Consider the following 26,313-nt stretch of genomic DNA (forward strand, 5'->3'; position numbering starts at 1 on the left):
GCTAACTTCGCGCCCCACGTGGGGATGGCTGGCTGTGATTGGTCCGAAATGCTACGGTCCTGATTGGTCCGTTCGGGCCTCTCGGCAGTCAGGTCCTCGTGTCGGTTCTCAGTCTGTGTGTGGTACAGAGCGGCGGAGACACTCAGTTTACCCCGCGCGAGCTGTCGCTACTCTCACAACGACGTAGAATCCCGACAAAATAACGAATTTTCGAGCAAAAATAACCTTTGGATTTACCGGGACGTCGGTCTCCTGCCCCTGGATGCGACGGAGGGTTTTCTTTGAAGTTGTATGCGGTCAACAACTCGAACCATCCGCGGGCTTTCAGACGGTCGACCGGACGGAGAGACGCGCTCCGCCTCGGGATCACACGGGCTTCAAAGGACTCACAAGGGGCAGCGACAACTCTGGAAACAGCCGCTGACATTTCACCTTCGTCTCATTCCCCGGAGGCGGCGACACAACGAGGATATTACGCGTTTTTGTGCGAGCACTTGAGTTTTACCTGTGCGGAGGAGAGGGGAGGAATCGGCCGAGACAAAGGTAAAAAGGGCGACATGAAGAGAGCCGCTAACAAGGCGGGTGGAGGAGGAGGAGGAGGAGGAAGAGGAGGTGGTGGTGGTGTGGCTTTATGGCAGCCGACTTTGAAAGCAACAGCTCCTTGTTTTCTGATCTTCCGGACCACCGAAACAAGCCTCCAGTCTGATATTTCGCCTTTGTGGAAGACAAACTCGTTAGATTTACGTATTGTGGTCGCGATCGAAACTATCAAATGTTGGATAAATGTGCGGTAACGGAGCCGAACGCGTCCCGACAAATGTTGCAGTATGTTATATTTTTACACGGAGACCCGAAACTTATCAGTCAAATATGTGGGGAAATTTCTCGAAGCTGCCGTAAAAATAAATCCCTCCGTTTTCGGGGAAGTGAAATTTGATCAGCCGCTGGTTAAGTTCACAAAGCGTTAATTCCTGTAATGCTCGCTTGCTGCGTAAGTAAACAAATTCACCGCTTGTGCTCCGTTTTTGTGTTTGTTTAGGTACAAAGGAAACGCCGACAAGGACGATCTGCTCGCTCCAGTGGTCGGGCTGTGAGTGTGCGCCTTGCAGCCCGGATCGGCGCTTTGTCCGCCGCCATCCTGCGCGTACAGGGAGGGGTGGCGGTGATTTACCGCACCTTCACTGGGATTACAGGGGGGGAAGGAGGAAAACACACCGGGTTCCCCTGTGAAGAGGACTCGACATGTACCCACAAGGCCGGCATCCGGTAAGCAGCTCTCTCTCTCTCTCTCTCTCTCTCTCTCTCTCTCTCTCTCTCTCTCTCTCTCTCTCTCTCTCTCTCTCTCTTTGTCACTGTTTGTACATGGATGCAGGCGCGCCGCCCTCCAAAGTAGCTTCATCACAGTGGATCTGCTCATCTCCACTTTACTATTTATGGTCTGCAACAGTGCGCTCCTTCAGCCAGCCAGGCAGGCAGAGGAGCTGATAGAAGTGTGTGTGTGTGTGTGTCAGGAGCTCAGTAGATCTTCACCTCCTGCAGTTGACTGACTGTTGTTCCAAGGTGACTGATCCTCTCTGGGCACCATCCACTCAAATCCCACAGCTGTGCGTGTGATTCTGTCTAATCCCTCCATCATCATCCTCTGCATGTTACTAGTTGAGGAGGGAGGCAGTGATCTGTTGTCTAGGTCCCTCCAGTCAGGCTGGGAGGGGAGGGGGGGTGAGATCAGGAGCCACAGACAAAACCGCTGAGCGAGTGGAAGCACTGAGCTGAGGCGACGAAGGTGTGATGGCTTCATTTGCACCTGTGCTCTCATTAAACGTCTCCCTCTTTGCACCTGCAGGCACCTCACCAGCCAGGGCAGCCTGGTTTCAAATTCACGGTGGCCGAGTCTTGCGACAGGATCAAAGACGAGTTTCAGTTCCTGCAGGCGCAGTACCACAGGTAATGACTCAAGAGCTTTGGCTTCCTGAAGAGAATAGGAAGAGGAAGTCGCCACCGCTGTTTGTTCCACTTTTGTAGCGTTGCACTTTAAGTCTATTCTGATGTAAAACGCTCGCACGTGTCTCATGTGGCAAACGTCTCCCAACACAGATTCTAGGTCTTTTTTTCTTTGTTTTATTTTCCCATAATGCACCTGACTCACTTTCATTCTCCCTCCTCTCCTCTCCCTGCAGTCTGAAAGTGGAGTACGACAAACTGGCCAATGAGAAGACAGAGATGCAGCGTCACTATGTCATGGTAAGAGCAATCTGATTGTGTTCTTCATCTTCATCACTGGGCAGGCGGTCGCAGGTGGTGTTAGCTTGTGGCGCCGCTCTGTGCTATTGACGCTCTCCTGGGTTTTTATTGGACAAGACGGCCTGTGGGGGTTGTGGTTGTGGTTGGAGGAGGAGGGGGAGGGGCAGGTCAAACTCTAGCAGGGGTCAAATGTCCAATTATTGATTGCGGGGCGTGACAAACACCCCCCTCCCCCCGTGGCTCCGGGTGCTCTTTATGACCCTTCACCCCCTCTCTCTCTCCTTAGCACGCCCACCCTGACCCGTAAGGGGTTAATGAGCGCTCTGCTGGCTCTGGGCCTAAATCACATGGTTCACGTTCTTCTTTTCCCCTGATAAGCTGCCGGTCCCTTCAGACACCTCGGACACACCCGGGGCCGTGGGCAACTTAGAGATTTACTGTGTGTGTGTGTGTGTGCTGTTTAGTTTTATATGGAAACCACACGTGAGAGCTGCCCCCCCCGCCCCCCTGTAGGTTTCTGTTAAAGCGCTGAGAGGAAGTTGGATGTAAAACAGCAATTAGAACCTCGTTCCCAATGAAAGCGGCGCCCAGTAATCAGAGAGGAAGAAATCGGAGCCTCCGCCGCTGCCGCCGCCGCTCTGATTTTCTGTAACAACAACTTAAAGGCCAACATGTCGACGCTTATCAGGCCGACAAGTGACGCGCCGCTTATCTTGTTAGTGCATGAAAGGAATGACTAACCAAACGCTACAGAGAGTGTGTGTGGTAATTATCTTTACATTGAGGCGCCTGAAGGTGTTAAACACCAGGGGCCGATCGATCAGCGGGACAGACAAACTCCTCGGCTGGAGCCTGAGTCCGTCATCACATCCGGTTTGGTCTGTTAGACGTGTGTTGGAACAGAAGCTGATTTGTTTGCTTCGTGCGGTCGCCAAAGATCACGTACATAAAGTTGTCGACATCTTTGTGTGATGTCAGCGTGTTTTTACGGCCCCGGTATGTATTCAGCGCCTCTGATGGTTTCCAAATTGGCAAGCGGTCTTTTAATGTTTGGCTGATCCTGCTGCTGCCGCGTCTTGTTTTTACGACACACACACTCATACACACACACACACACTCACACACGCCCGCCTCTTGATCTCGCACTAAGAAAAGATAAAAGGGTGGAACACACACATCTGCCTGAACATCTAGAGATGGAACACACATGTGGGATCCGGGCTGGCCTCTGTTTGTTTCTCTATTCAGCCAACAAGTGAAAAAGAAGAAGAAGAAGCTTCATCACCGCAAAGTTATGACAACAAAAAAGGTTTCAGGCCAAAGTTCTAATGTTTGAATGTTTCTACTTCCTTCTGCAGTACTACGAGATGTCCTACGGGCTCAACATCGAGATGCACAAACAGGTAACACACACACACACACACACACACACACACACACACACACACACACACACACACACACACACACACACACGCTCGCACACGCTCGCACACGCTCGCACACACACACTTGACCTTAGCTTCCACCCACATCCTTAAATGCCTTTCAGGAGACACACACACACATACACACACACACTCACACACACACGCTGGCTTCCTGCAGTGAAAACGCTGACAGGCTAAACAAGGCGAAGGGCACGGTGCCTGATGGGGATGGGTTGATAAGATTAAAGTGAAGTATTTGGCAGGCGGTCTGAGAGGATGTAGTGTTGTAGCAGCTCGGCCCTCCTGTGTGTCGTGCTGTGCGTAGGTGTGTGTGTGTGTGAGCAGAACGCCTGCCCGCAGTGCTCTGAGCGTTGAGCCGAGCCGTCAGGAGCCGCAGTCCCGTCGGGCTAAAAGCTCATTAGTTCAGCCGACACCCGATACCGGTGCGTCGGCAGAGGGCGGCGTGACGTCAGAGGCGGGGCTGTGATTGGCTCGTTCACTTCCCCAGTGTGTTGGGAGAGGTTAGAGTGACGCCTCCCCTCCTCTTAATGACACGTCCGTCCAGGATTAACCCTCTGAGACGCATTCCAGCTGTGAGCGAGCCCCGAAACCAGAAACCAGACGCAGCTCACGTTTCCTTCTGAACTTCATCTGGAGATGTTTCACTCTCTCTCTGTTCCTCTGCCACCTTTTGTGTCTTCACTCCTCCTCCTCCTCCTGTCCTGTGCTCTTATATCTTCTCATGCCCTCCCCCTCCACTCCTCCTCCTCTCCTCCGCACCATGTGAGGTGAATGATGGCCCTTGTGTCATTAGCTGCGTGATATGATGTATGAGAGTGGGTGTCTGTCAGAGAGAGACAGAGAGGGGCGAGCAAGGGGGGGGGGGGCAGTGTGGAGGCTTCAGGGCCCTCAGATGTGGGAAGGTTAATGGCATCAGTGGGAGGGAAGGCCAGTTGGAACAGCGGCGTACTGCACAATTCATCAGGCATAGGCGTTTTGTGTGGAGCACGTGGTTTGTGTGCGTGCTTGTGTGCTTGTGTGTGTGTGTGAGATGCTGAGTGTGCTAACAAGGTGTGTTTCCATTTATCAGGGAGCTTACTGCCTCTCGGCCCCGCCCCGTTCATCTGTCAGGCACTTATCACTGAGGAGGAGGAGGATGTGGGGGGGAGGAGAGGAGGTGCTGGTGGGTGGGTGTGTGTGTGTGTGGTGGGTGGGGGGGTGTGTGTGTGTGGGTGTGAGTGGACGGCACACGGCGGAATGAGGGAGTGATACAGGAAAGGAGTGAGAGCCTCCAGGGTAAACGGGTTAATCGACTGGCCTTCTCCTGTGCATCTCCTTTGTTTATCAATAAGCCCGATGGAGTCGGCGGAGGCGCTCTGAATAATGCATGACTCCCCCTCCTCCGCCCCCTCTCCCCTCCCCTCCCCTCCTCCCCTCCAAACCTGGCAATCCAGTGTTTGTGATGACATCAGCGCGAGGTAAACAGACAGCCCCTGGCCGGCGCCTTATTGGAGGGGAGGGAGGAGGAGGCCGGGTTATTGGATGCAGGCGGGCGCATTACTTCCTCTCACGCTGCTGGAGATTTATCGCCACGCAGAGAAAACACGCTAAACTCACTTTGTGCCGTTTGTCTCCGGGGAGCTACAAAGCTGAGTTGAAAAGCAGGAGAACGGCACACACACACAAACAGAAACACACACACCGACACACACACAGATGCACACAGATGCACACACAGATGCACACACAGACGCACGTTGAAGTAAATCCTCATCCTTTATTTACACGCCTTCCTCACCGCTAATGTTGTTTTTTTTAACACACACATACACAGAAAGGCAAGGCGACACACACACACACACACACACACACACACACACACACACACACACACACACACACACACACACACACACACACACACACACACCTTCCCCCGGCCTGGCTGATGAGGATGTTAGTGACGGGATCTGTGCGGCTGCCAAGGGGGTGATTTGTTTTGACAGCGTCTCTTATGACGGCGCAGAGAGCCGGGCGAAGGTAATCACCCTCGCTCGCTGTCAATAAGTGATTTTAATTAGTGCAGCTCATTAGGCTGCATCAGCAACCAGGACCGCTGACGGCTGCTGTGTACGCTGTGTGAGTGTGTGTGTGTGCGGGGGGCAGGGGGTTCCTTTGTTTTTCCCTCTACCTCTGTTCTCTGTTGCGGTCCGTGTTCGCTGTCTTGTCGGCGCGTTTGCGTTTGTTGACGCCTGCTCCCTCTCGTGTGGATCTACAGGAAGTATCAAGGCGGCTGCTTGTTGTTGTTGTTGTTTGTCTGTACAGTTTGTTTGAACGCGTCGGCCGGTTTTACTGTCGTCTTGCTGCTCGGGGCGGCCATTTGGTAATTGGCTGATGGGAGGAGAGAGAGAGTGAGGAGCAGAGGGAGAGGAGGAGCAGAGGGAGGCAGGAGGAGAGGAGAGGAGAGACGGGAGGAGAGGAGAGCTTGTGCAAATGAATAATTTATACTGGATTCCTGGAATTGTTTGCCAAGGTGATGATGGTCGACCTGTCTCTAAGCCAAAACAAACTGAGGAGCAGAACACACACACTCTCTCCTCTCTCTCTCCTCTCTCTCCTGGGGGAGGTTGACGAGGTTACGGGAGGCTGTGAGACATGCTTTATTTTGATAGCGAGACAAGAGGAACTGGTAGAAAAGTGTTACACAATTAGTGCCGAGGTGTGTGAACTCAAGCAGCTAATGGTGGTTTTGTGTGGATGTGGTGAAACGGGAGGAAGAGGGGCGTCCCTCTGCGTGCGTCCCTACACGGAAACTCTGGAGTTAGAGCTCCGTCTAATCTGCTGGAAAGGAGCCGTTCCCATGCGGGCCCTGATGAGAAGTGTGTCACCGTAGTTTGGTGTAGGAGCTCAGAATAGCTTCGACACGCACACGCAAAATACTCCTCATACATTTGTTATGAACATGATAGCTCTTAGTGCCTCTTCTTCTTCTTCTTCTTCTTCTCTTCCTCCTCTGCTGCGGCTGTTCCCCCCTGCCCCCCCCCATCACACGCCACTTGTTTTGCTCGCCAATTGAATCCTCGTCAGATTCTGCTCTCCACTCTGGGCTAATGCCTAGAGCGACAAACAGCCAAATGGCTTTCAACGCACCATTGACAGAGGGACGCGAGAGAGAGAGAGAGAGACAGAGGGAAAGAGGGAGAGAGACAGAGAGCCTCTCCAAGCACCGCTGCTACTAGACAACCACGAGTACCTGTAATTGTGGAGCTGCAGTGAAAAGCTTTTGCCGGCTCAAGAGTCTCTGTTTCCACCGGCTTGGAGTAACAATGAACTCCCAGTGCCTGTTTCTGCAGATGAACACGCTGGGAAAAAAGGCTCCTCCAAAGTGGAAGTCATCTAAAGAGCGCCGCACGTCATCGTGTGTGTGTGTGTAACTGTGTCGTGCCGTCTAAACAGCGTTGTAAATAGGCTGTAAACCCATTTAGACGTTGTACAGAAGCGTGAGTTCGGGGCCGTCAGAGCCGAGGGACGACTCAAAGGGAAGAGGAGATGCTGCTGATAATGGCGGCGGCGGTGGCGGCGGTGGCGGCGGCTCAGTTGAGTGGGTTTATGGTTTGTTTCCCCCCAGGTTGAGGCGTGAGTCACGCGTGTCGTAACGCTCCCATAAATCCCCAAGCAGAGACGTGACGGGTGAGATGTGTGTATGAATCAGCGTCTCTACAATAGGCCTCGTAAAAAGCAAAAACAGAAATGGACGCAGGCGGGGGAAGTCTGCTCCATTGTTTCATTTCCTGGCTCCAAATCAATCCTTTAACCCCGGGGTGAGGTTCTGAGGAAGCTCGGGGGTTTGGGGAACAGTTAACCTTAAAAAAACCCAACCTCAAAGTCTTCAGCTGCACCTGGTGATTCTGTTCAGCCTCACCATAATAAATCCTGAAGGGAACTCGTGTTTGTTAGAACGCCGCGCAGAACAAAGATGGAGCGCCTGAATTCCACCGATTCTTCAGTGACGGAGGTGTGTGAGTGATGGAGGGGCGAGCCGCTGTGAGACGGATGCCTCTCATTGTGGATGAGCTTATGTTGGGGGGCTCCTCAGATGATGCGTGAGCGTACCAGCATAGGGCCTCCATCCTGCAGCCCCCATGTTGCTCCCTCGCAGCCACTTCCTGTAGAGTGGTGTCACAGTGAAACACTCTAATCTGACTGTGTGTCACTGTGTCCAGCCCCCGCTAATGATCCTGCTTTATGACTCTCCATAGATCCACCCCCGTCCTTCTCTGTCAGACCCCCCTCGCTCTCTCTCTCTCTCTCTCTGTCTCTGCGGCTCCAGTCCGCCCCTTCCCCCTCCCTCCCCCACCCCCTCCTCCCCACACACCCCATTTATCCCTCATTAATTTCCCGTGCCGATCAGATCGACAGGCCGAAAATTCAATTTAATGACCTGCCTCTGTGCTGCGCCTAATATGATTTTACAGGCTGTTCTGGTCAGGGCCCCTGCCCAATTTACATAACGATCAGCCGTGCCAGATAGCGTTGCCCCAGCAACAGAAGAGAGGGGTGGGGGGGGGGGGGAGAGACGGCAGAGGAAGGAGCGGGGAGGCGAGCACACAGGAGGGTTGAGCAGATTAGTAGGGAGTGGTGTAGCCGCGCGGTGGGAGGAGGGAGGTCAGATTGAGAGAAAGAGGAGTCGGCCTGCGGTCAGACGGGGGGTTGTGAGATCATTCCTGACAGGCCAGCCGAGGTCTGCCCCCCCCCCCCCCTCCCCTCCTCTTCACCTCCTCTCCTGTCTCTCCCTTTCCGAGCTGAAAGGAACGACACGGCGGCGGCACAAAAGGCTCGTCCTCCCCGTCCTCCATCTTGCTCCTCCTCTTTTGTCCCTGGATTTTCCACAATGAAGCGGCACCGAGGGAGAGAATGAGTGGAATGCATCAGCATAAACAAAACAGCAGAGGAGCCCCCCCCCCCCCACACACACACACCTGCTGGGCCTCCCTCCTTCCTAATCCCTCAGAATCAATTAGTTCACCTCCCCTGGTTCAGTCAGACCACATTACCTTAGTGTCAAATCAGAGGGTCTCGCCTCGCCATTCATCAACCCCCACTCTCTGCTTTTGTGTGGCTCTCCTCCTTCCTCCTCTCCCTCCTCCTCCTCCTCTCTCAGTGGAAAGTACAGGTTTAAAAAAGAAAATGGGTTTGAGCGGAACGTCTTGGGACATTCAAGTGCTGCGGGCGGGCGGCGGCACAGCACATCCATTTGTCCAAATGCGGCTCTGTAAAGTGCTCTATGCACATCCAGAGCTGCAGTATCATCTTACTCTCCCGGCTAATATTGCACGGTCGATACCGTAGATGCCTCTGACAGATAGGGCCAGTGAGTTAACCTGTCTGTTCCAGCCCCGGCCCCTCCCCCCTCTCTGGGCTGTAATTATGAAGCATGGGCCTCGTTAGGCTCCTCCAGCCAGATGGTATTAGCATATTTCAGCCTCTTAATGAAATAAGGCCTCAGTCTAATGGAGGCAGGGGAGAGAGGAGCTGAGTTTGTTCTTCAGCAGATCCCCGTTTAGTCCAGAAACACAGGACATCATTGAGTTTCTACCTACATGTCGACCCGCCTGCATCATTCAGGCTGCGTCTTTGTAAACGGGAGCATAACCACATTTTCTGATTTCTCTCCCACAGACTGAGATTGCCAAGCGTCTCAATGCGATCCTGGCTCAGATCATGCCGTTCTTGTCACAAGAGGTGAGTGTCTGTGTTTGGAGAGCGCCCATCATTTTATCCTTCATTTGCTCCGTTCTTTTTTTTTATCTAATCTTTGTGCTTCTTTGTGCCGCAGCATCAGCAGCAGGTGGCTCAGGCTGTCGAGCGGGCCAAGCAGGTCACTATGACTGAGCTGAATGCGATCATCGGGGTACGTGGACTTCCCAATCTGCCTCTGACTGTGTGTATACCCACTTCTTCTTCCTTTATTTGACCTGTGGCCCGAGGGCAAAGCTGCGGCGTTGAGGGGGGCAGGCACACTTACACACACACAATACCGCATACTGTATTCAAACATGCTAATTAGGCTTGTAGGTTTACATCACATCTATGCACATTGAGGGTGGCACAGTAGCTCCTAGAGGAACACAGTGGGCGACACGGGGATGAAAGCAGATTTGTGTGTTGTCTGTTCTGTTGTCTTCAAACAGACGAGGCCACGCCCCCTTCCTCCTGCAGCTTCGCCCTCGGTATCGCGGGTTTATTATGCGTTAGATTTGATTTCACAATGTTTGTAAGGAGCTGCCAATATGGAGCTCAGCACTTGAGTGTCTCAGCCTGTTGGGTTATCTGTTGGTGCAGTGGTGCTTCGCTCCTCTCAGTCTCACACACAGTCACATTATAGAGGGTGATATCAGATCATGGTTGTCCTCACGTTTCACCGGCTGGACTTTAATTGGATAAAAGGTTCCCGCCAACACGCCCGGCCTCACCTCTGACCCAGCAGCAGAGGGAATTAGAGCAGGCCGGACTCCAGCAGAGCCGGATGTGCCGGGGACCAACAGAGAGTAACTGACGATACAAATACCACATCTCACTGCTGAGGGGATGACGTCATCAAAGCTGAATTTGTCTTTGATCAATTCCTTTATTTATATGCATCATTATAATAAAAATGAATCGAAACTAAAATGTTGACTTCAAGTATGTTACACAATTGAAGCAAACAGAGCTTCAAATATTTAACAAAAGTGTTTCAAACAGTTAGCAGCAGCTGTTAGTATTCAAGTGAACAGTGAAGCCATGAAAACACGACACAATAATTATGATTTGAGAGGCTGAGTATTCTTTAGCTTAATGCTAAACCAGGAGGCTTACGTTAGCTAGTTAGCAACTAGCACAGGCTACATGGTGGTAAAATAGCTTCACCGTTCTAAATCCAAACCAAACACAAACTGGCCTCTTTGAACTCATTGAAAAGACAAACATGATGTTGCTTCCTGTCGTCTCACATGGTGGTTGGCGACTTCTGCAGGCTGTTTATTTAACACAATGTTCCCTCGCTCATTAGCCAGAGTACACAGTGCTACACAGTGTTTACGCTTTAGGTTAGGAATAAAACCTGAGAGGCTCCAGCAGCAGGTCGACGACTCCACGTGTGTGATGGCGTCAGCGTGTTCATGACGGGACTACAGACTTATAAACGGGGCTTGGCTGAAGGTTTTTATTTCTGTTCCAGGTTTACAAACTGTCTTTTTACTATGATACTTAAAAGAAGTGTTTTCTCTCTGATGAGCTCAATTAGAGCAGGTCGAGCCTGAGCTGCTCTCTGAGAGGTCAGGAGTCTAATAGTTATTGACCTTTAATTACAGCCACAGCTCTAAATGTGCCATGTTCCTGCCCCACACGATCCACTCATGGACAGGGACACTTCCTGCTGACCGGCTCTCTCAGAAAATCCACATCTGCTTCCATTTAAAAAGAAAAGAAAAAATCTGGAAGCCTAGTTGGTTTTTAATAGGCGACTTGGACCCAGATGGGGATCTGACCCTTTTGATTAGCTCTGTGGAGCAGAGGTGAGTCAGCGGTGAGCGGGACCCTGCAGTATGGGGTCAAGTCTAATAAGAGGCAGATATCGAAATTCGATTAAGCTAAATGAGCCCGGAGCACAGCCCCCTATTTTCAAGGTAATTACTTCCTCTTTTTAACCAATCAAGCAGCTCACTGAGGACCCTTCCTCCATTAAGGATCGACAGGGCCCACCAGCTCACACACACACACACACAGGAAAACAGATTGTAATTATTTGGGCTAACACATGGCAGGTGATCAATCTCCTGTGTCCCCACAGTGTGTGTGTGTGTGTGTTTGGGGGGGGGGGTGACAGGTGTCCTGTCATTAAAGTTCCAGCGATATTCAGCAACCAACAGGTTCTAGTTACAGCAGTCAGATAAGAAAAGAGACACACACACACCTCTGGCTGAATTCCAAATCCCTCGGTAGCTGTTTACCCCTCAGGGACGGCCGGGGGCGATGGGTGTCAGCGTGTAATCTAATTAAAAAGCCTACAGCCTTCAGCCTCCTCAGCCGGGGCCTCCTCAGCCTTCAGGCCGCCTCAGCCGGGGCCTCCTCAGCCTTCATGCCTCCTCAGCTGGGGCCTCCTCAGCCGGGCCTCCCTGCTGGAGGCGACTGGGAGCCAGATAATAAACTCATTGCACGGAAGCCAATCTAGCCTGGGGTCAGGTCAGGGGTCGCTGGGAGCCTTTTAGGACTCTATACAACATACTGTCCATAAAATGCGCCTGAAATAGCTACATAAGTCTTTAATGTGATCATTTGCTGCTCCCTCCACGTCGTCATGAAATGGCGTAAAGAGGGAAGTGCGTCTTCATGAGGATCAAACTGATGAAGACCTTTGAAACTCAGCTTATATAAAGCTACTGTGGGAGCTGAGGAATTCAGGATTGCTCTATTTTCAGTTTTAGCACATTTAATTTCGTCCTGCATCTGATTTGATTGCATGCGTACATGATCTATATCACACACACACACACACAATGTCACAGTGACGTCTCTCTCCACCTACAACAACCATAAAAGGCTGAGGAACGCCGTCCTCACCAAAGCGATGTTAATCCGCGAGCAGGCGTTCGTATCTCCATCATACTCTGCGTTCTGACTTGACTGAGGCATCGATGTAAAATGGAGCCCACGCACTTCCTCCTGTGCAGCATCAGACTTGTGTTTTGGCCTGAGGGGACATACTGCGTTTTGTTTGTCAACGTGTTAGACGCCGTCGCCGTTTCCTGCCTCAAGCCTCATTTCCATGAGTTCAAGATGGTGCGAGGCGGAGAGCGTACTGAGGTAATGGTTAGTGGGACGCTTACACACACTGGTGGGGTGTGTGTGTAGATGTAAATGCTAATCTGTGTGTCCGAGCACATCAACCTGTTCCAGTGCCCGGGTTTGTTTTGACCCTCACTCGGTGTTAATGTGTTTCCTGTGTGTTTGTGTCTCATACACAGACGGGGTTGAGTGTGTAGCTCTGTCAAGATGCTGCTGCTCTGTTTAACGTGACACATGTTCGTCAAACCCCTCTGCAGTCAATGTTTGATCCTCTATGGCCAATGTACCGACCCTGATTGATGATTTATCCTGTCTAGTTAAGCCTAGTTAGTGTTTTTCCTGCTGTAGAAGAAGAACCTAGCCGGACAAATCCAGATTAACCATTTGAGGGCTCTAGCTGATGCAGCCAGCGTAGCGTTGGAGGCCCCTCCTCCTTTCCCCACCAGGTCATATTCAGTGTGTGTGCATGTTGCTTATGTGGCTGTGTGGCTGAATCTCTCCTCTTGTGCTCCTCTCTGACCAGCAGCAGCCCCAGCAGCAGCTCCATACTGTGTGTCCAGCCTTCATGGTCAGTGTTCAGGGCCGTAAAGGAAACCTGTGTGTGTCGTCTGAGTGTGTTGGATTTGCTTGATGTCACTGTTCGGCGTGCGTCTTTGGCGTGGATATTTTTGGCTCCTTTTCATTTGTGTGCCGCGCTCAACCGTCATGGCTTTTGATAAAACACAAAGACGCATCGACTGAACCCAGATAGCGATTTAAGCAGCGGCACGTCGGCGTATCTGACACATCAGAGAACCTCCTCGCCGCCCCGCCCCCGCCTCTGAGTATCACCGGGTTTTTCAGTTTTCAGGAATTTGCAGTCTAAAAGCTCGATGATGAGTGCAGAAATTATGATGAGCTGCAGAAGCTGCTGCGGCGGTGGCGGTGGCGAGGCGTCGGAGAAGTAGGTAATGTGGCAATCAGGGGCAGACTTATTAAGGCCCCGTCTGCCAGCCGGCTTGTGCTGGTGCTGTTGATGCTTGTTCCACCTGACAGTACAGTTCTGCAGGGAGCCAGCTTCGCCTAGTTAACTTTAATTGCCTGTTTCCTGTGGAAGTTGCCCGAGCAGCAGCGGCATTTACACATAATGAAAAAAGATAAGTGCGAAAGGAAGCCAGCTCTTTATCCATGAATATTGAATTGGAAGTAATTTATTTTCAGAATTTTTCTCTCCCGCCGCCTCCACGCCCCCCCTCCTTCCCCCTCCCTACTCCCTCCCTCCCTCCCTCCCTCCCTCCCTCCTCTCCTCAGCCACAGCTCACTAATGAGGCTTCTTGATAATGATCCCTGCACGCTTTTCCTCATTAGGCACACTCAATGGGGACGTCCCTGCCTCAGTCCCTCGCTCACTCCCTCTTTCATACTCTTGTTATTTCCTAATTCTCCCTCTCTCTCTTTTTCTTGTTCTGACTGCCTCCTCCTCCTCCTGCTCCCCCTTGTTTCATACACAACAAATCCTCTGCCCGGCCCCACCAGCTCACTATAGATTACCGATGCGGCCCCTCGGTGGCTTCTCTCCATCCTATAGCTCCGTCTCAGCGTAACGAGGGGCCTGAATGATGGCGAGGTGCTACGTAGAACCTTTAAATGTGGTAAACCGCCAAACAGGGCCGCATCCACGCTCTGCATTCTCTGTAATGAATGCGTGGTTGAGGTTATTGAAGTTGTAGCTAGTAAGCAGAACGGCAATCCTGTTTTTTTTCTTCTCTTTTTTTGTTAGAGGCAGTTGATGGATGTGCTAAGTGTTATTTAACCTTGTTTTAAAGCACTTGCTTCCCTCTTGCCTCTCGCCTGAGTGGCTATTTAGCTCCTGTCTATCTACCCACTCCTCTGGCTCAGACACACACTCACACACTCGCACACACACACCTCTCAGTGGTGTGTTTGTGTTCTCTGCTGTGTCTCTGTGCTGAACAGCGGTCATACCTGCTCGGTTTGCCGCAGCATCGGGAGCTTTTGAGGGTTTTCGATCGGTTTTTAAACTCTTTAGCTCTGTGAAGCTCTGTGACGCTCTGTGAAGCTCGGCCGTGTGGACATGAGAGTGGAGAAAAGGTGGAAGCCGTGTGTTTTCGAAACAAAACCATCAAACTTAACTTATATGGCACTTTTTATAAATGATTGACAAGATAGTGAGTACAGCACAATATAGGGTTAAAGGCTGATTTAACAAAAGTTTAACCATGGAGGAGACGAGACTAAAGCACAGAGACATAAATCAATAAGCTCTAAAATGGAATGAATAGAGTGAAGTAGACATTAAACATTAAATAATAACTAAACAACCCAGATCCTTCATGTAGCCGTGCTGTAGGAGGTGTGTGTGTGTGTGTGTGTGTGTGTTTCCCTGCTGTGATCATGAGAGGATGCATGCTGGATGAATCTACGTCATTACTAAATGTTGTTGCTAAATGTCTGTGTTGTGTTTTCAGGTTGTTGCCCTTTTTTGTGCAAAACGAGTCAGTCAAGTTTTATTCACTAAAGCGTTGAGTCACGCTTTAAGCTAACGGGAGGCTCTGTTGTCCCTCAGTGAGATCAGTCGGCCACAGTGTTAATACTAAACCCACACATCCAGATGTTTATGTCATCATTCCAGCTCAGCTGTGCTCAGACGTTGGGCTGATGTTAGCAGCAGAGATCCGTGTGTATGTGTGTGTGTAAACGCTTTGGCCCTGGGACTAAACGTGTCCCCGGCTCGCCATGATGCAATGCTGCGTTCACACATCGATCCTTTCCCCAGTCGACCCACTCGCCCTCTGTCTCTGCCCCTCCCCCTCTGCCTTCCCCACAGCAGCAGCAGCTCCAGGCCCAGCACCTCTCTCACGCCGCCCACGGCCCGCCCATCCAGATGCCCCCCCACCCCTCCGGCCTGCAGCCGCCCGGCATCCCCCCTGTGACGAGCGCCGGCTCGGGCCTGTTGGCGTTGGGCGCGCTCGGCAGCCAGGCCCACCTGCCCGTCAAGGACGAGAAGAACCACCACGACCTGGAGCACCGAGGTGAGGGGCGGGGCCTACGCACACACACACACACACACACACACACACACACACACACACACTCACAACATACACAATAAAAATTGAGTGCGTGTGATTTTGTGCTGCTGACATACTAATTTGTGTTCTGCTTCTCCCTCCCTCCCTCTCTCTCTCTCTCTCTCTCTCTCTCTCTCTCTCTCTCTCTCTCTCTCTCCTCTCTCTCTCTCTCTCTCTCCTGGCCCCTCTTCGCTCCACTCGGCCCCGGCTCCGCCCCTGACAGAACGCGAGTCAAGCACGGTAGGTTGACACTGCGGCTCCTCTCTCTGGCTCGGCTCCTGTTTGGTGATTAGGTGTACTTTACATAGACTTAAGCCTACGGTTCAATAGGAATTCATGCTCCTCTGTGTAAGAACACACACATTTTTGTGCTCAGGGGAGTATAAGCCGACCGAAATCAAATAATGAAGTCTGGCCAAATAAGCCAGTGCCATCTAATCCAGGTGGAAAATGACTCCAATCACTGGGCGAGGATTAGCAGGCAGCTCCCTCCTTTCATTCCAGCACAATTAAAAGCGACTTTGAGTCTCCTTCTCTCCTTCTCTCCTCCTCTCACCACCTCACAGGACTTACTCCTGCACTCTATCCAATACATCCATCCTTTTCATCTCCTTTTCATCCTCCATCCTTCCTTCTCCCCTCTGTGTACCTGCTCTTCTCTTCCTAACCCACTCATCTACTCCTTCCTTTCTTCCTTCCCTCTCGCCCGCCCGCTGTCCTTATCTCCCTCTCTCACTCTCCTCATGTTAAAGTCCCTGTTTATTGAACTGGCTTAAATCTCTTGGCGAGCTGAAGCGTGACGCTCTGTTGGATCTGCTGGGCCAGATTGAGTTCCCATTGACTGGCCGCCCTCAATGGGCCCTCTCATGTCTGAAGGGAACCCAAACTCTTCTCTCCATCTCGTTGGTGGTGAGCTGCTGCCAGTGTTACCTTACCTGATCCCCCCCCCTCTCCTTCTGTTACACACTCACACACACACACTCAAGCATAGTCTTCCTTCCCCGTTGTCTCAAGTCATTTGATAGGAGAGGTTGAGACGGTATTAGTCGGTACAAGCGTGCCGGAAAAGTTCACAGAGGCAGAAGACAGACGAGGTCTCTGTGTGTCTCTGTTATTAACCCTCTCTCTATCCTTTCACCCAAACAAACAACAACAATCAGCAGCATTTTAAAGTGACATTTCTGTGTTTTGACCTGAAATTGAAGAACGAGGAAATTACATAAATTGAATGTGTTTGATGGGAGAGGAGTAAGGAGAGAGGGAGAGTTTGGGAGGAGGAGGACAGACGGAGACACTGGACCCTCTGAGTGGGCGTATTGAGGTCTTTATCTGCCGTCCATTGTCTCTGGGTTTAAGCGGTTGCATTTCCGTGCAGTCCGTCTCTCTCTCCCTCTCTCTCTCTCTCTCCATCACTCCCAGAGAAAGAAGCTGGACGTCTTCCTCTTTTCACGCTGTCCCTCTCTGATGAAGGCAGGGGTTTGTTGAGCGTTAGCTTGGCTCCAAACGTCTTCTCTGGCCTCAGGGTTCGCTCGCTCTCCCCCCCCCCCCCTCCTCCTCTCCCATTCATGTCTGCCCGTTTGGCAGTCTCACCCCTCCACACCGATGCCCAGACTATAAAAACCCTGTTTGCAGCTCCTGACTCAGTGCCAGCCCGTCCTGGTCCAGGCCCACTAGCGGGGAGAACTCGGTGCCACACTGCTCGCCTCTCTGTGGCTGCCAAGGCTCCTTCCTGTTTTGCTCTCATCTTTCTTCCTCTTTTTCTCATTTTTCTCTCACTCTGCTTCTTTCAACCCCCCCCCCCCTTGTTTCTCTGTCCAGCTTCACTTCACTTTCTCTGCCTCTCTCTCTCTCTCTTTCTCTCTCTCTCTCTCTCTTCACTCTCTCTCTCTGCCTCTCTGCCTCTCTCTCTCTCTCACTTCACTCTCTCTCTCTGCCTCTCTCTCGCTCTCTCTCTCACTCTCTGCCTCTCTGCCTCTCTCTCTCTCTATCACTCTCTGCCTCTCTCTCTCTCTCACTTCACTCTCTCTCTCTGCCTCTCTCTCGCTCTCTCTCTCACTCTCTGCCTCTCGCTCTCTCTCACTCTCTGCCTCTCTCTCTCATGTCTCTCTCACTCTCTGCCTCTCTCTCTCTCTCTCTCTTTCTGCCTCTCTCCCACTCTCTGCCTCTCTCTCTCTCTCTCTCTCTCTCTCTCTCTCCCTCTCTCTCTGTCTCTCTCCCCCTCTCTCCTTTCTCCCTTTCATCCCGTCTGATTTTCATGAACTCTGCTGTCAGTCATTTTCTGCAGTTCTGCCACAATGCATACACTCTCTCTCTCTCCCCCTCTCTCTCTCTCTCTCTCCCAACCCCTCTGTTCACTTGTCATCGGCCAAAGCGTTGCAGTTACGGAGGAAGGGACGCTGCTTACTTACACGCTGTCACACGCAAATGAAACAAAAACAAGCACAGACGGGACGAGACGCGTTAGATCGTGTTCATTGCTGCTGACGCTTAAAGTCTGCGTCTGACTGAGACACTGCACAAGTATTAGATGTCAGCTCGGCCTGTGTACGTGTGTGTGCGTGTGTGTGTGTGGGAGCTTTCTCCTATGCGTCACCTTGCTTACGAGGCCCTGCCGTTGTCCTCCGGTGGCTTCTAGTGCGTTTGTTAGGGATGCAGGCAGCGTTTGCTCGCCTCTGTGAGCTTTAAGGATGATTTCAATCTCCACCACCTCGGCTGTGTTTTGCGTATTTGCATTGCTGTGTGTGTGTGTGTGTGTGTGTGTGTGTTAGAGGGTTTGCTCAGCTGCCCCCGCTTCCTCCTTACTCCATTGCCTTGGCAGCAGCAGCAGCAGCAGCAGGGCTAGGCCGTCCCAGAATCCTCCTCTGCCCGCTCTCCCTCTCAGATAAATCACACTGACTTTGGGAGGTTCTGTACGTTTCACCGCCAACATTGTGTCTGGACCCGACCGAGCCGCTTGTTTGGTGTCTGGACCTTCTCGTCGGGGCCGATCTGTCACTTACCGCATTTAAGACCGCAAACCTCCGTGTCCAACTGTGTGTTTCCCTCTGACCGACACTACAATTGCCGTTCAAATTGGAAATTATTCAACACAAACGTAACTCCAGGCTCTGTGCTGCTCCGAGTCTAACAACAGCTCCTTACAACAAACTATTGATCTGCTCCTGATGAAACGCTCATTATGGTTGAAGACAGGATTACATCACCACCTCAGCTCTGTAACCTTTCATCGACCTGTGACCTATGACTCCGTACAAGTGTTTAATCTCAGTCACAGGGCCGTGGTTTAGTCTCAGGCAGATTAAGACAGAGAGTAGGAGTAACCGGTGTGTGTGTGTTCTCACAGAAACTCATCCCCTACTCACACTCATCTATACAATAGCTTGTATTGTTCTGGGGCTTTGTAAAATAAGACGCTAAAGGCGTCTGAGGTGCGCCGCTGTCAGAGGAGAGATTTGATGTGTGTGTGTGTGTGTGTGTTGTTGTTTTTGGCAGAATAACTCGGTGTCGCCGTCAGACAGCCTGCGTGCAGCGAGCGAGAAGCACCGCGGCTCCTCAGACTACGGCCTGGACTCCAAGAAACGCAAGGTGGAGGACAAGGACAGCATGAGCCGATACGTGAGTGTCTGCTTTAGTATTCAACCAGTTCACCCATCAGAGCGCAGCGCCGATTCGCTGTGAAAGTTCCACTGTGTGACGTTTGTGAGCGTTGTGTCCCGGCTAAGCCTGCCACGCCTTTGTTACAGGACAGCGACGGAGACAAAAGCGACGACTTGGTGGTGGACGTGTCTAACGAGGTAAGACCGTGTTTGGACTGGAGTCGCTCCGCCGCATTCCACGGTGTGAACGCCGCGTCGACTTAACACAACAACTCTTTGTCAGTCATCTCTGGAAGCCTTTAACGCCCTGCACACCTCTGCCAAAAACCCTGTCAAAACACTGTGTGTGTGTGTGTGTGTGTGTGTGTGTGTGTGCGTGTGCGTGTGCGTGTGTGTGTTTGCGTTTCCTCGACGTCTCTTTCTCATGCCGTTGACTCTGGGAAGTTAAGACAAAGAACACTGAGAGAAGAGGGAGTGACAGGTGAATGAAAAGCATGTTGTGTGTGTGTGTGAGAGAGAGGGAGAGAGAGAGTGTGTGAGTGTGAGAGTGTGAGCACACACGGGTATATTTATCTGTGTTTGCACATGAGGTCCCAGTTTGTTTGACCTACATGTACATGCCAGTGGCTTTCCTCTAGTCTGTTTGCTCAGTCTCCCTCTCTCTCTCTCTCTCTCTCTCTACCTCTTTGTCTCTCTCCCTCCCTCTCTCTCTCTCTCCCTCTGTCTCCCCCTCTCTCTCTTTCTCTCCCTCTCCCTCCCCCTGCCTCTCATTTTAACCCCGTAGGACCCGGCCACCCCACGGGCGAGCCCCGCTCACTCCCCGCCAGAAAACGGCCTGGACAAGTCACGGGTCCTGAAGAAGGACGCCGCCCCCAACAGCCCCGCCTCCGTGGCCTCGTCGGGCAGCACGCCGTCCTCCAAGGCCAAGGACCACGCCCACGTGAGTGCCAGTAAAGGGGGGTGTTAATGTGCGGGAGGCTTAGCGGTCAGCTGAGGGTCCGGTCTAACGGAATCAAACCGTCTCCTTCGTGTCTGACCTGATGAATGGTTGTCTCATCCTCGGGGTCTGTGGCTGTGAAGAAGAGACGCAGCAGCCAAGGGAGCCGATCAGTGTCGTCCCTCTGTTGGCCATCGTCTCCCCCCCCTCCCCCCCACCTCTGCTAACGTTCCTGCTCGCTCCCCTCCCTCATTTATCTGTCTTGCACGTAAAGCATTCCTCTGAGGATTAGAGTAGATTTGCAGCCCTTCGATTCCCCCCCCCCCCCATTAGTGTGTGTCACCAGGCTAACCCCGCCCCCCCCACCCCCCCGCTCTCCTCGCCTGATCCTCCAAGGAAGAAAGAGAGAGAGAGATGGATTAATCATGAGAGGAGTGCTTGAGCCACCATCTTGGTAGTCTAGCCACTGTTAACAAGCTTGACTTGCCCCCCCACCCCACCAGACACACACACACACACACACACACACACACACACACACACCATGGCTGTAATGAAGTGTCAGTGTTAGATTGGATTACCTAGAGCAGTCCACTTAGATTGTCACTCTGGATTTTCCTGCCAGCGGGGGGGAGGAGGGGGGGGAGGGGCTTCTGACTGACTGAGGGATTTCTTTACTCTGTTACGTCCGCCGTCCACGTTTGAGGACGCCGGGTCGTTTTCCTGTGGTCTTGGAGGACACAGCTTGATGTAACGAGCGTCTCTGTTTCAGAATGACAAGTCGTCCACTCCCAGCCTGAAGTCCAACACGCCCACGCCCAGGAACGAGGCGCCCACACCGGGGACCAGCACCACCCCGGGGCTACGACCTCTCACCATGGGCAAACCGCCCGGCATGGAGGCTCTGGGTACTGACACACACCTCACACACACTCCACCTGACGCCCCTCGCCCCTCCCTCCCTGGAGAGGCGTATAAATCAACACCCTGTCCTTCTCTCCTCCACAGCCGCCCCCGCCCTGCGCACGCCTCTGTCCATCGCCGGCTCGTACGCCACTCCCTTCGCCATGATGGGACACCACGAGATGAACGGCTCCCTCACCAGCCCCGGAGTTTACCCCGGGCTGATCTCACCGCAGATGAGCGCCGCCGCCGCCGCCGCTTACGGACGTTCACAGATGGTGAGAAGCTCTGCAGCTAAACGCTTTAAGAATGCATTAAGCACCGCCAGTCGACACAGAAATGAATAAATGAAGCTTCCTCTTCCTCTTCGTCTTCCCCGTCTGTGCTGGCTCATGTACCGGCTGGAGGTCTTTACTACTTTACTAAATGGGATCAAAGTATTCCTCCCTCTTCCTCATCCTAGAGTTCTTCTGTACAGAACATAAACCTCCTTAACTTTGATGTCAGTGAGTTTGCCCCGCCCCCTTTCCTCCTCCCTGCGGCCCCCCCCCAAATGTATATCCGTGTTTGAGCCCCCCAGGCTTCATTAGCATTAGCAGTGGGATGTTGTAGAGCAGAGTAAAGCTTCTCTGTATGCAGAGAAACAGAGTATTTGCCTTTCAGGGGATTTGCCCCGGATACGCCGGCACCGAGGCGTCCTCTGGGCACAATAGAGCCGAAGAGAAGCCAGGCGGCAATTTGAATATTAGCTCAGTGTCGTTTATCTCTGTAGGTAATTGGTTTGTGTGCTAACTCTCTGCTCTTCTTGTTGTTCCTGTGCAGGCGGGGTTCGACCCCCACTCTCACATGAGAGCTCCGGGCCTGCCAGCCAGTCTCACCTCCATCTCCGGGGGCAAACCGTGAGTGTCTGTCTTTGTTTGTTTACAGTGGAAGCTATGAAAGTATTATCAGCTCTGCTTCTTTACCTCGCTGGGCTAATCCCTCCTTCCCTTCCTTCTCTCCTTCCCTCCCTCCTTCCCTCTCTCCTGTGCAGGGCGTATTCTTTTCACGTTAGCGCGGATGGACAGATGCAGCCCGTGCCCTTCCCTCCGGACGCTCTGATAGGCCCGGGCATCCCTCGTCACGCCCGGCAGATCAACACGCTGAGCCACGGCGAGGTGGTGTGCGCCGTCACCATCAGCAACCCCACACGCCACGTCTACACCGGCGGCAAGGGCTGCGTCAAGATCTGGGACATCAGCCAGCCGGGGAGCAAGAGCCCGGTGTCCCAGCTCGACTGTCTGGTGAGTCCTCGCTGTTTTTACTGGGAGGAGACTCACAGGAAGCTTCATTAGGAGTTTGTGGAGAATTCCAAATCCCAGCAGACGGACGGGAAAACTCAGCAGCGCCTCTCTCCTGTGCTGACTTTACTCTGGGCCAAGGGAAAGAATTGGTCGATCCCTCCGGCCGTTAGCCGGCCCATTACTCCCACGCTACGGCCGCCCATAGCTCAGTGTGAGAGCGCCGGCCCCACACGGCCCTGCATGGCCCCGCACAACCTGGAGGGGCAGCCGGAGTGCAGTGGAGACTTATAAAGCCATCAGGGCTCTACTTTCCACTCTACTATTGATCTCTGGGCCTTCATGCTCTCCTGGAGCTGCAGCCCGGCTCTTTCTCTCCCTCTCTCCCTCTCTCTCTCTCTCCCTCTCTCTCTCTTTCTCTCTCCCTCTCCCTCTCCCTCGCTCTCTTCTGCTCTCCCTCTCCTCTTGTTAAAGCTGACAGCCACATATTTACTCCCAATGCCAAAGCCAGAGAGCGAGCGGCTTTCTAAAAACCTCACTTGTCAACTAAAGTCTCCTCTCCTGTGTGAGTAGGAGAACTCGCTCTTGGGGTCACTTCAGCACACGAGGAAACGTTTCTTTATTCCTCTGCTTCGTCGTCGTCGTTGTTGTTGTTGTCATGCAGCCATCAGAGCCGTAACCATCTTCTCCTCCTGCCTCCTCCTCCAGAACAGAGACAACTACATCCGCTCCTGTAAGCTGCTGCCCGACGGCCGCACCCTGATTGTGGGCGGCGAGGCCAGCACGCTGACCATCTGGGACCTGGCCTCACAGACGCCCCGCATAAAGGCCGAGCTCACCTCCTCCGCCCCCGCCTGCTACGCCTTGGCCATCAGCCCCGACGCCAAGGTCTGCTTCTCCTGCTGCTCCGACGGGAACATCGCCGTGTGGGACCTCCACAACCAGACGCTCGTCAGGTCAGCACTTTAGTCTCAGGGGCCGACTGGAGGTTCAGGTTCTCCACTAAACTACTACTGCTGACTGTGTTAGTTCCATCGTTCCTTGGAGAGTAACCCTGTTCCTCTGTCCCTCCGGCTCCTCCAGGCAGTTCCAGGGCCACACAGACGGAGCCAGCTGCATCGACATCTCCCACGACGGGACCAAGCTGTGGACGGGAGGCCTGGACAACACGGTCCGGTCCTGGGACCTGAGAGAGGGACGGCAGCTCCAGCAGCACGACTTCACCTCGCAGGTAAACCCAGAGGCAAACGCTAATCATTTTTCGACTGTCGGTGCCTGCGTCTTGTCGCTCAAACTTGACGCCGTCTCCTGCCTCTCCTTCCTCTCCCTCCTCTCTCGTCACAGATCTTCTCGCTGGGCTACTGTCCCACCGGTGAGTGGCTGGCCGTGGGCATGGAGAGCAGCAACGTTGAGGTTCTGCACCACACCAAGCCGGACAAGTACCAGCTGCACCTGCATGAGAGCTGCGTCCTCTCGCTCAAGTTCGCCTACTGTGGTGAGCAGAGACACACATGCTGGGACTGACGGGGCATTCAAGCCTCCTGCAGCAACCAGGACAATAACCAGCACACACACACACACACACACACCAGAAGTGTTAGAATTCCGTGTCCCCATCAGGCCTGAACGTTTCTCTTCCTCATTCATGCGTTTCCTTGAAGTTTAGTCGGCCACATAATGAAGGACTCGCCTCTTTGATTGAAATGACCTGCAGCCACCTGAACGCACCACGGGAGGAGAGCGTGTCCTTGTCCCTGTGTGTGTGTGTGTGTGTGTGTGATTTCATTCTATTTGATATGAAGCGGCCTCTGTTTGCCCTCAGTGTGACGCCCGCAGCATCGTTCCCTGACTCATTCATCTGAGGCTCGACGCTCTGGAGTCCTCGTGTCACTAATTTAATTTAATCATTAGACAACAAGTCTAGGCTAATTAATCTGAGAATGATTAGAGTAATTATCCGAGTGTGAGTGTGTGTGTGTTTCCTTTATGATTGTTTATGTGAGGATGTTTCCCTCACACCAGCTTTTTATGATAGACCGTAATGCAGCGAGGAGGAGGAGGGGGAGGAGTCCCTCGCTTCAGTGTGTGCGTGTGTGTGTGTGGTGTGTGTAAAAACTCACATAGCTACAGTTCTGAGGTCGTTGTGTGTGTCTGTGTGTGTTCCAGGTAAATGGTTTGTCAGCACAGGGAAGGACAACCTGCTGAATGCGTGGAGGACTCCGTATGGAGCCAGCATATTCCAGGTAACTACCACACACACACACACACACACACACTTACATACAAGATCTGAAACCCTCTCTCAGGCATCAACTCTACACTTTTATTATCATTTAAATACTAAACTCATGGAGTTTTAGCTTCTTATCCTCACACTAAACATCCAGTCAGCCCTGATCACTCTGATTGAATGGTCTTGTTGTTGTTGTTGTTGTTTGTTTGCTGGTCTGACCTAACGCTGACCTAACGCTGACCTCTGTCCCCTCCAGTCTAAGGAGTCGTCCTCTGTGCTGAGCTGTGACATCTCGGCGGATGATAAATACATCGTGACGGGCTCTGGAGACAAGAAGGCCACGGTGTACGAGGTCATCTACTAGAGCACACAGCAGCGTCCCACTCTGCCTCAGCACTTCTGCTCAGCCAGCTGACTCACTTCCTGTTTGAGGACCTTTGGCCCCTCCCCCCTCAGACTGTGCATTGGACTACAGCGTGTTGGGACAGACGGCGTTGGGACAGACGGATAACTCTGAATTGCTACTGGAGATCATTGGAGCCTGAAGCCGTCTGAGCCGAGAGAAGCCGACGTGTTTCCTGTCTTTTTTAGTCTTAGACGGTCTATTGTTGCACATTTTTCTGTGGCTTTTGAATTTTGTGTTTTTTACTTGAGGATCTTTTCGGTGTGACCCGATGAAGCCGTGCTTCATTTCCTGCGATCTTCGTCCCCAGACGTTGTGTGAAAAGTGTACATAAGGATTAAATAATAGACATTTTATATATATATTATAAATATATATATATTTTCATGTCCTGGGTGTACTTGTGACAGTTTTCTTTTGCCTCTCTCTCTCTCTCTCTCTCTCTCTCTCGCTCTCTCTCTCTCTCTCACACACACCCAGATGTGTGTGTGAGGAGCAGAAACTAGTCTAGAACCTTAAAAACATAGATGATCTTCTTAAAGCAAAGAAATCCCCTGGACCTCTAAAGTTCAGAGGAGCTCCCATCTGCTGAGACGGACATTTTGTGGAGCCGGAGAAAAAAAAAAGGCGTCCTATTGTCCCTCTGCTCTGAGGGACGGACGAGGATCTGAGCTGAGCTGCAGCTTCACACGGCCTCAGGATCTCTGAGGGACGCTGGGACAGAGACAGATGTAAATTTCCTTGATATTAAGAACATTTGAAGTGTGCTTCTATCTGTGCTCCCCTCCTCCTCCTCCCTGTCTGTACCTTTGGAGATGAAGGGAGTGAGGGAGGGAGAGTTTCATGTTCAGTCAGAACCCTTGGACCTCCGTTGGCAGCAGCAGCAGCAGCAGCACAAACTGAGTGACGACGTGCTCCTGCCTGCTTGTGATACAGATGTTGAGTTGCATCGTTGATTTATGGCTGCAGACTCGAGTCAAACGGTCCAATCTGTTGCTACTGGAATCTCTCTGCCCTTTGGATCTTATCAATCATCCTGGAAGGTGTCTGGTGTTGCTAGGAGACAGATGTTTGACCCCGCGGTCTTTGTAATGACTTTCAGTGCCTGTAATTGCTAATGAGGATGGAGGGAAACGGTACTTACTCAATGTAAACAGCAGAAATGTATAAATCCCCCAAACGTGAGGCGGAGGAGGAGGAGGAGGTGTCACCCGTGTGGAGGTTCAGGTACACTGGGCTCCTCCTCCTCCTGTCTGCGTTTCCACCCACAGCAAACTGAGGGACGACATGCGCTGGTCTCTACCAATCACACCAAAGTATGTAGCAAATACTGTCAGCACTGAATACACATGTACAGTTGTTAATAAATCAATAAAACAGTTTTTGTAGAATG

General features: G+C 52.2%; 1 protein-coding gene across 11 annotated transcripts; it reads left to right on the top strand.

Annotated features, from left to right (window-relative positions):
- Window positions 1–99: 99 nt before the first annotated feature.
- On the top strand, window positions 100–26,313 carry LOC143004513 (transducin-like enhancer protein 3-B). 11 transcript variants are annotated; one of them, XM_076155447.1, is made up of 22 exons: window positions 100–543; window positions 1,040–1,266; window positions 1,844–1,944; window positions 2,178–2,241; window positions 3,600–3,644; window positions 9,351–9,413; window positions 9,508–9,612; window positions 13,021–13,065; window positions 15,325–15,529; window positions 15,792–15,808; window positions 19,061–19,183; window positions 19,312–19,362; window positions 19,949–20,104; window positions 20,874–21,009; window positions 21,110–21,282; window positions 21,827–21,903; window positions 22,038–22,287; window positions 22,993–23,240; window positions 23,368–23,515; window positions 23,629–23,779; window positions 24,451–24,527; window positions 24,774–26,313. In XM_076155447.1, exons 2-22 carry the CDS (start codon window positions 1,243–1,245, stop codon window positions 24,879–24,881), a joined length of 2,367 nt encoding a protein of 788 aa, XP_076011562.1. In that variant the 5' UTR covers window positions 100–543; window positions 1,040–1,242; the 3' UTR covers window positions 24,882–26,313. The 11 variants fall into 11 exon arrangements, with proteins under 11 accessions (XP_076011562.1, XP_076011565.1, XP_076011564.1 ...); XM_076155450.1 differs by having other exon boundaries at window positions 15,328–15,529; XM_076155449.1 differs by having other exon boundaries at window positions 13,024–13,065.

Source organism: Genypterus blacodes, unplaced genomic scaffold (assembly GCF_046128005.1).
Source record: "Genypterus blacodes isolate CSIRO-AG114 ecotype Tasmania unplaced genomic scaffold, CSIRO-AGI_Gbla_v1 ptg000067l_1, whole genome shotgun sequence".
Lineage (NCBI taxonomy): Eukaryota > Metazoa > Chordata > Actinopteri > Ophidiiformes > Ophidiidae > Genypterus > Genypterus blacodes.

Bases quoted from the DNA above. Each gene is read 5' to 3' on its own strand.
- LOC143004513 (XM_076155447.1), top strand. From the start codon at position 1,243: ATGTACCCACAAGGCCGGCATCCG. The intron at 9,613-13,020 runs GTGTGTATACCC...CTCTCTGACCAG, and splicing joins TTCCCAATCTGCCTCTGACT to CAGCAGCCCCAGCAGCAGCT. The intron at 19,363-19,948 runs GTAAGACCGTGT...TTAACCCCGTAG, and splicing joins TGGTGGACGTGTCTAACGAG to GACCCGGCCACCCCACGGGC.